Source organism: Seriola dumerili, unplaced genomic scaffold, assembly GCF_002260705.1.
Source record: "Seriola dumerili isolate Sdu_G_001 unplaced genomic scaffold, Sdu_1.0 BDQW01000321.1, whole genome shotgun sequence".
Classification (NCBI taxonomy): Eukaryota; Metazoa; Chordata; class Actinopteri; order Carangiformes; family Carangidae; genus Seriola; species Seriola dumerili.
The window spans coordinates 839,210-847,815 of NW_019174576.1; the positions used below are offsets into that span (position 1 = coordinate 839,210).

Here is an 8,606-nt window from a genome sequence, read left to right on the forward strand (position 1 = left end):
TGGTTGTGACTTTTACGGATAATCATTTCCCAACAGACTACTTATTTAGGTTTCATATATCCTTAGCAATCACTTCCCCTAGGGTTAGGGTTAGGGAGGAAAACAGGGATGGAGGTATGGTTGTTGGCACAGTCATGACAGGAATCATTTTCCTATGGACAGTTGTTTCATGCAAACAGTTTAAAGGTTAGTTGGATCCATTGGAAATTGGCAACTGGATCAACACTGAAGATGTGAAAGCAAGGATCCAGGAGCATTCCTCTGGACAACCAGTCTGCCAGGTCCTGGAAACCACCCTCCACAGCAATGCACTCTCAGCAGGCGATGGACAGTGTGGGTGGACGGAGGCATGGCGGAAATGTTGGCTTCGAAGTGGAGGTCAGGTGGCGGGTGGAGACTGGCTTGAGTTGGCAAAACCAGATGGGACCCTGGGAGTTCAGCCAGGCAATAGCAGGAACTTGAAAGGACCTTGGAGCTTCTTGGTGCAGAGCTATACCTTCTTCTATGGACTGTGGTACAACAGGATCGCTTTCTCTGGTATCACAGCAGCATGGACAAGACCTTGTTCCAAGTCTGACTGATGAAAGCAGTCATGGTCCCATATTTACATCTTTCTCCTGCCTGTGAAGAAAGGTGGATGGTATCCCAGGGATCAATAATAGAAGAACTCAAAAGAAAGATTTAGTACTCACATCCTAGAGATGACTGCTCCAGGTAGTGGATTTCTTGGACATCAGGAAGTCAAGGATACCCTCAAGGTCCCTGTTGAAGTTTCCCTGGCTGCCAAAAGGGGAAAGAAGTGTGAGGTTAGATCAGTGGAAGAGCCCAAGAGTTAGCTGACGATTTCACAGAGCCGAGACATGAACTATTGGTCTGTATTGCACGCAGTGTTCTGGAGAAGACATTGCAGTTAGAAAAGAAAGAAGCTGGAAGAAAGAATCTAAGTTTGCAGGGCAAAGTGGGCAGTCTTGAAGGAGATGATGATGATGATGATGATGATGATGATGATGATGATGATGATGGTGATGGATCAGTGGAGACGTGGGACCATGATGGTCATCAGGAATAGGAAGAGGATGTTTGGACGTTTGTCTTCATGGAGTGCCATCAGTACAATTGCTGGTGTAAGCAAAGTGTGTGACGGACAACCGGATGATGGGTGAGGTTTGTGTGACGGAGGGAAACGGTGAGCTTTGCTCAGTGTTCCTTCTAGAGTTATCAAAGTGGTGGGAAAGCACATCAGATTCTTTGACACTGTAAAATTCAAGAAGAGGACAGCCCAACTGGCTCACACATACTTTGCTTACTCTGAGCCTTTGCTGTGTGGGTAAAGGCAAGGTCAGTCCACATATCATCCAAGAGTGTTTTGGTCTCTTCAGCCGCTGCTTCCATTCTTCTGGGGGCCTCGTGCTGAGTCAGCACCCCTCAGTGGCTGATCTTGTAGTTTTGTTTAGCAGATTTATGATGACAAGGAGGGAAGGCACAATGGTGGAGCTTCTCGACCTCGACAGACAGTGTTCAGATGAACTTGCATGGGGAGGGCATTAGTCTATAAAGTGCTGCTTTAGTTTTGCGTTGACTGGTTCATTACCTCAGCACTGTACTCAACTCATTTGTCGGATGTTTTTCAGGCCCTCTCACTACAGAGGTTGTTGATTCAGTGCGAATGGGCATCTACAATACATATGTGGCTGGCTGCAATAGAAAGAGTCAACACCTTCAAGGTGTCAGATTATTGAGCTGTTAAGACAGCGGCAAGAGTTATAGAAAATGTTATGCTACCATCACAATAAAAAGGATTCGTTAAGAATCAGTACAGTTCCTACTGCTTAGTTGTTCAACTATATGTTCAACTGTTTATTTTCCTGTTTCTGATTTTTTTGAAATTATTCCAGTTATATACATATTATATTATTTACATTCACTATTTATTGTGTAATGTATCATTTATTATCCTGAATATATATTTTATTATTTTATTGTTGAGCAGTAGCTCAGATTCTCGTTCATACTCCGTAAATCTTATCTAGTGAGTCACAGTCTCATGTGAAAGGCTGAAATCCCCCTGCATGGAAGGCCAGCTCTAAATGAGTTTTTTTCTCTTAATGAAGGTCAGGAGAGAGTCACATCTTTCCTTTTGTGATAATTTATCCCTATCTCCTGTTATCTCTGTTTTGCCCCTTTAATCCTAATTGTATTGTATAATTGTGTGATGTGGACCTTGTGGTCTTTGAAGTATTGCCCCTATCCTTTCATTATTACCTGATGCCTTGAACCTTTGTTAATTTTTTTCTGCTTTGCCCTGCACCATCCAGTGTTGCAGAATAAAAGACAGAACAGCTTAAGTTTAGTCTTTTTAAATTGTATTCAAGTCCAATTTTACTATCTTACTGAGAGAACGATGTTGCCACAAAGATATGATATATATGTATATTTTCTGTAATACATGCCCCATGTTGGCGATACATCTCACATACTGCTCATTGCGTACATTTTGATTGCTTCTCAGTGTCAGTGAATGGTACTTGTAAGCAGATAATGTCAAAAGACCTTCAGTATTGTGTGCTGAATTTGAGTTTTGTAATTATTTTCATATTGGTAAAAGAAAGCCTTCTTGTATAGTACAGTTATCAGCAATTCAAGCATACATACACTTTTCTGTATCACTTCCATGAACAACATAGTAATATCCATCTAAACTGGAAATAAATACCTTGACCATGAGCTCAGTATTTTTGGTATTTGAAGATATAGAATATTTTTGTTTCATTTAACATTGTTAAACGGAGATTGTATTATATACAGTAGCTGTTAAATGACTCCACTTTCTACTTTAACATGTTCTTGTAGAGGAATCTGAGCAATGGCATGTCAGGGTTTGGCATTCTGCTGTGTAAGGGAGTAAATTACAGTGAACTTCATGTTGTATAGATTGTATAGATTTTGGGTACAGATCAGCTGAACATTGTCTGTGTGTGTGTGTGTGTGTGTGTGTGTGTGTGTGTGTGTTTGTGCATGCACGTTTTTGACCATCAGTTCATTCGGAGTTGATGAAAAGTGGAGGTGCTGCACACTAATTCACAGTTTTCAATAGGTTGAGTTAAGCACCTCTTTGAAGAGGTGATCTCAGTCAGTTTGTTCTTACTTTGTGTGTTTTTCCCTTTTCAAGTCTTGTGTTCTCTGTATTGTCGCCAATAGTCCACAGCAGCATTCAGTCATTCCCTTATCAATGCCAACACTTCATCTTTTAAGCAATAATTAGGTACAACAACTTAATAGGCGATGATATAATGTCTACTATATTGAGAAGGCACTGGCTAAATTACACTTAAGCCCATATTGATGCTGAAATAAAGGACAGTCAGGCAACATAAAAACGTCTTTATGATCATTTATGGTGCCATAATTTATTAGTTCCAAATGTGGTTCAACAGTGGATATTCCACACCATGAAAACAGGCTTAACTCATTCTTCTGCTTAAAAAAAAAAAAAAAAAAAAAGTTAGAAAAGTTGTAGACCATGTGAGTTGTCTCAGTTTCTAATATTTTATTTTATTTTTTACAGAGAACCATCACTAAATAGGATGGAAATACAATAAAAGGCATTGAAATGTCAAGTCTAGCTTTTAAGAGTTTTTGAGGCAGGACGCAAGTGAGCAGTAAAGAAAACCTCTTACCGCTTCAGCACCATGGACAGTTACGGTGGGGGAGCTTACCTCATGCTCTCCCCGGGAGCCCAAGTTGGCTAATAGGCTCTCTGTGTGTCAGGCCGCTCCCCATTCACTTTTTAAGGCGAGATGGATGGACATGTGTCCTCTGATAATCCTAGTTTTGTGTGTGTGTGTGTGTGTGTGTGTGTGTGTCCGCGTGCGTGTGTACGTGTGTATTTGTATGTGTGTGTGGGTGGGTGAGTGAGTGGGTGGGTGGTGTTTGTCTCGCGAGCGCTCACCGTGCCTCTGTCTGTGTGTGATTTGAATTTGTTGATTATTACTCTCAGTTAAATAAAGTTCCAGTGAGTTAGAATAATCTTTCACCAACTACTGACAGCTGTGATCGAGCTGCTGCTCTCACGTTTACACTCTTTACAAAGCAAATATAAGTTCTAGATTTATGGAGATCTTATTTTTCACTTTTTTAAATGTTTATTTATTTTATTTTTGCTCATGTTGTCACATTCTAATCTATTCACATTTCCAAATGCCTGAAGTTTGGAGATGGAGGAAAGTTTTTACGTGGTGACGCAAATTTTATTTAGGCTATTAACTGTATTTGGACGGTTTTACCTCACACAATACACTGAGTCAAATGTACTAACGATCATATTTGAGGAGAAAAAAAAAGCAGAAGAGAAACTGCCGATGGAAATAATAATCATCTCACTCCTTGACAAATCAAAACCTATTGCATTTCTCATTATCCCGTTGAATTGTCGAGGGAACTTTCAGGCGTGCATTTATTAGACAATCAGTTTTTGAATAAGAAACATAGCTGACTTCTCCCTCGTGAGTAGGAGGCTCAGCCCCTAAAATAATTTCCTGCTATCTCATTCATTGATCTCAAAATGAAGCCTAAGCTGCTGTGGGTATATAGCAGCCTAAACGCTACATGTCAAATTGCATATGCGCTGCTCGGTGAAAGATAGCATAACACAATTTATAACTTCAAAATAAGCCGGAATATACAGTGCAAACATGCAGCATACTACCTCGTGGTTGCAGATGAACATCACAGCCTGCCGATTGGGAGGATTTGAGAAGCTTTTTCTTTTTGCTTTTTCCGATCGGCGCTTGTACTGAAAAAAAAAAAAAAAAGAGTCGGGGGGCGTCCTCAGCTGTGGGCGACATTGTTCTCTAGGTCGGGGTGAGGAGGGTTTTTTTTTTCCCCGAAAAGGGGAATTTTTTTAAACGATGATTTCAGGGTTTGTAAAGAAAAAATATGATGGAAATCTTCTTGTTACACGCTGCCGATTGACGCATGCGTGTGTGAGGAGGCAGGGAGCAGAGAGAGAGTGTGAGAAAGAGACGCAGATGTGTTGAAATATGAGAATATCACAGGCAGGAAAATAAACTCCATTTTGTCCTACTTTAGGTACAAAAATAAAATGAGCCTGCTCTGCATAAGATCATGTTTTTAAAAAAAAAAAAAAAATCTTATGTTAATATTAGTACTGAAAATATATACTTTAGAAATGTGTATAACCTATAAATTAAGTTTCTTTTTGCTGCAGCATTTGTAAAAAATATTTTATTTATTATAATACAAATTTATTTATTTCTCATGCTAACATATTAGACATATACTCTGTCACTGCGATGTGGTGACATGCTAAAGAAACTCCATCTTTGAAGTTGCGTGTGTGACCTCTTTGTGACACACACACACACACACACACACTGAGAGAGAGAGAGAGAGAGAGAGAGAGAGAGAGAAAGATGAGATGATAATTGGATGTGATGCACGACATCCACGTGTATGTGTGTGCTCGTGTGCGCGCACAAGTATGTACAGCTATATAGGCCAAAGACCACCTTAAATAAATCTACTTAGCAGTGTAACTAACGAGAGACGACTCTCAGGGTTGTATCTCCAATCACAGCATTTTGGTGGTGTGAGAAAAAAAAAAAACAAATCAGCTGTCTGCGTTTGGTTTAATAATCACAGCTGAAGGAATCATATATCACGCACATTAGCCCGAGGGCTATTAAGCAATGGTCCTCAGTGAAATTAGCATTTTAAAACGATCACTCTGTGCCTCCTTAAAACCACACTGTCAAATTGATGTGAGCTAATGCAACAATTATAGTCTCACTATGACGCTTTTCTTAACATTTACAGTTGATGTAATATTTTCTTGGTGTTTGTAATTCTGTCACTATAGCTGAGCTGAGGGTCAATAATATCAACGGCACGGGCCTGAACTGTGAGCGCGCGTGTGTCCTTCCTGTGTGTGAGTGTGTGTGTGTGTGCTCGCGCGTGTCTGTTTGACGGACCTTTGTTTATTTATTTATTACTATAAAGGAAATGCTAGTTTTTGTCAGTACGTGTGGATTCCTTTAGAGTGAAATGTTGAGAAAACGTTAGCCCACATTTCTCTGAAGTGTAGCCACTGAAGCTACAGCTGACATGTTCTGACCCCCCCCCCCCCCCCCTCTGAGACAGGGGTTAAAGTCCTGCTGAAGTGTCCTTGAGCAGGACACCGAGGCCCCGCCAGGTGCAGACGGGCTGCCATGTTGTGTTTGTCAAATCCAAGGGAGGGAAAATAATATTGATAATATAAAAACATGATTTTCTGTAAGGAATGAATGACCTATTCTTTATTATTATTGTTATTATTATTATTATTATTATTATACTTTCACACTTTTCACAACTAAATTGCCTGTAAGCAAATCGACATCAATAACTTCAAGCCGAACTATATGTATTTGTGGCGACACACGCGTGAAGGTGCTCCCCTGCATTTAGTGTGAAGCTGTACAGTGAATTGGCTGCACGGTGTAGTCACCTCTCTGGATTGAAGTCAGGTTTTAACTGGAGAAGAGGTTGAAGGTCCATGTTTGTTGCGATTCATTACATTAAATGGGATCGAGGAGGGATCCTGAGTATTACCCCCCCCCCCTTTCTCACACACACACACACACGCACACACGCTCCCCTTTTTCCTTATTTTTTTTCTCTCTTCTACTACCAGCCGCTCTTTGTTTATGTTGTAATGTACATATATTTTTCCTGAAGGTATTATAATAGCCGGTCTCCGTGCTGATTGGGCGCTCAGGTTGGTGAGTGAACGCCCTGCAGATTATGTCAGATTGCGTGCAGAAACCAAACCAGCCCAGCCTTTGAACTTCACCGCTTTTGGCTCGTATTCACGCTCTTCCGCTCATTTCCAAGCCAGGTGCTTGACGACAAACCTCAGAGAGAGAGAGAGAGAGAGAGAGAGAGTGTGACAGAAAAAAAAATAACACTCAACACTTTTACGACTCCTGCAAACTGACTGCGGAACATTGCTTTCACCTTTGTGGATTTTGTTACGTGTGTGCATCTTGCATGTATTTTTTTCCTGTATTGCCCACCGCAGGTCTGAAAGAGAGTTGTAACTGGACTTAACCGAAGGCGCATCAGTGTTTTAACTCGGGAAAAGTGAAGCGGCCGCTGGATTTTTATTTTATTTTGTTTTATTTTTGCCGTTTTCCAGACTCAGAACATCCCAGACGGGGCATGACTGGTATCTGGCATCTAGACAGGTGAATAGTTTCCCTTCCTTCCGATAAGAACTTTTCCTCGTCATTATCATTGGGGATAAAAGTATCCTTTCTAAAGATGTCAAAGCCCGCTGATCATATCAAGAGACCCATGAACGCGTTCATGGTTTGGTCCCGGGGCCAGAGGAGGAAAATGGCACAGGAGAATCCCAAAATGCACAACTCGGAGATCAGCAAAAGACTGGGCGCCGAGTGGAAGCTGCTTTCAGAGTCTGAGAAGAGACCTTACATTGACGAGGCCAAGAGGCTGCGGGCTCAGCACATGAAGGAGCACCCCGACTACAAGTACAGACCCAGGCGCAAACCCAAAAACCTGCTCAAGAAGGACAGGTACGTTTTCCCTTTGCCTTACCTCGGGGACACCGATCACTTGAAGGGACTTCCCGTGTCTGCCGCGGACTCTCTTTTGGGCTCCTCGGAGAAAGCCAGAGCGTTTCTGCCGCCGACGTCCGCTCCTTACTCCTTCCTCGATCCGAGTCAGTTCAGCTCCAGCGCCATCCAGAAGATGACGGAGATGCCCCACACGTTGAGCACCAGCACTTTGCCGTACGCGTCCTCGTTGGGATACCAGAACGGCGCTTTCGGCACCCTTGGGTGCCCCAGTCAGCACACCCACACCCACCCGTCGCCCACAAACCCGGGCTATGTCGTCCCGTGTAACTGCACAGCCTGGTCAGCGTCAAGTTTACAGCCCCCGGTGGCCTACATACTTTTTCCAGGTATGACCAAGACTGGGATAGACCCATATTCATCCGCACATGCCACTGCCATGTAACCCTCAAGACTCTTTTCCTCTTTTTAATTCACTTGAATACTGAAATGCATGTAAATATATTATGGACAGCGCGCCCCATTAAAAAGACATGAACAATATTAACTGCCTTGGACTTGTTATGGCAAAAAAAAAAAAAAATGACAAAAGAAAAAAAAAACAAAAAACAAACAAACTTTTCCAGAAATCGAACAAGTTCCTGACCCGAGCAGAGAAGCTGGGATTTGGTGTAAAGGACGGTGCCCTGTGAACTGTAAGAAATGTAAATGTTATAACGTTTATGGCAGCCAGAAAAGGAGGCCTTTAACTTTATTTATTGTGTACATTTCAATGCTGATAGGCTGATTTGTGTTGATTATTGATAGGCTACTCTTTTATTTTGAAAATTTGGCTTGCACAATTAGCATTCTTATTTCCTGTATAGGCCTAAGTAGTCTACATTTTGGCACTCGTAATTTTATGATGTTCTGGATAGGGTCAAAATCAGGACCTATAGGCTGGATTATATACGGGTTATATTGTTTATATTTATCAAAAACTGGCACATAAAACTAGACGGTCTATTTAAGATG

At 41.6% G+C, this 8,606-nt stretch overlaps 1 protein-coding gene across 1 annotated transcript; it reads left to right on the top strand.

Annotated features, from left to right (window-relative positions):
- Nucleotides 1–6,922: 6,922 nt before the first annotated feature.
- Nucleotides 6,923–8,104, top strand: LOC111231986 (transcription factor Sox-14). Its single transcript, XM_022759301.1, has one exon. The coding sequence runs from the start codon at nt 7,321–7,323 to the stop codon at nt 8,035–8,037; it is 717 nt and encodes a 238-aa protein (XP_022615022.1). The 5' UTR covers nt 6,923–7,320; the 3' UTR covers nt 8,038–8,104.
- The last annotated feature ends 502 nt before the right edge of the window (nt 8,105–8,606 follow it).

Bases quoted from the DNA above. Each gene is read 5' to 3' on its own strand.
- LOC111231986 (XM_022759301.1), top strand. From the start codon at position 7,321: ATGTCAAAGCCCGCTGATCATATCAAGAGACCCATGAACGCGTTCATG.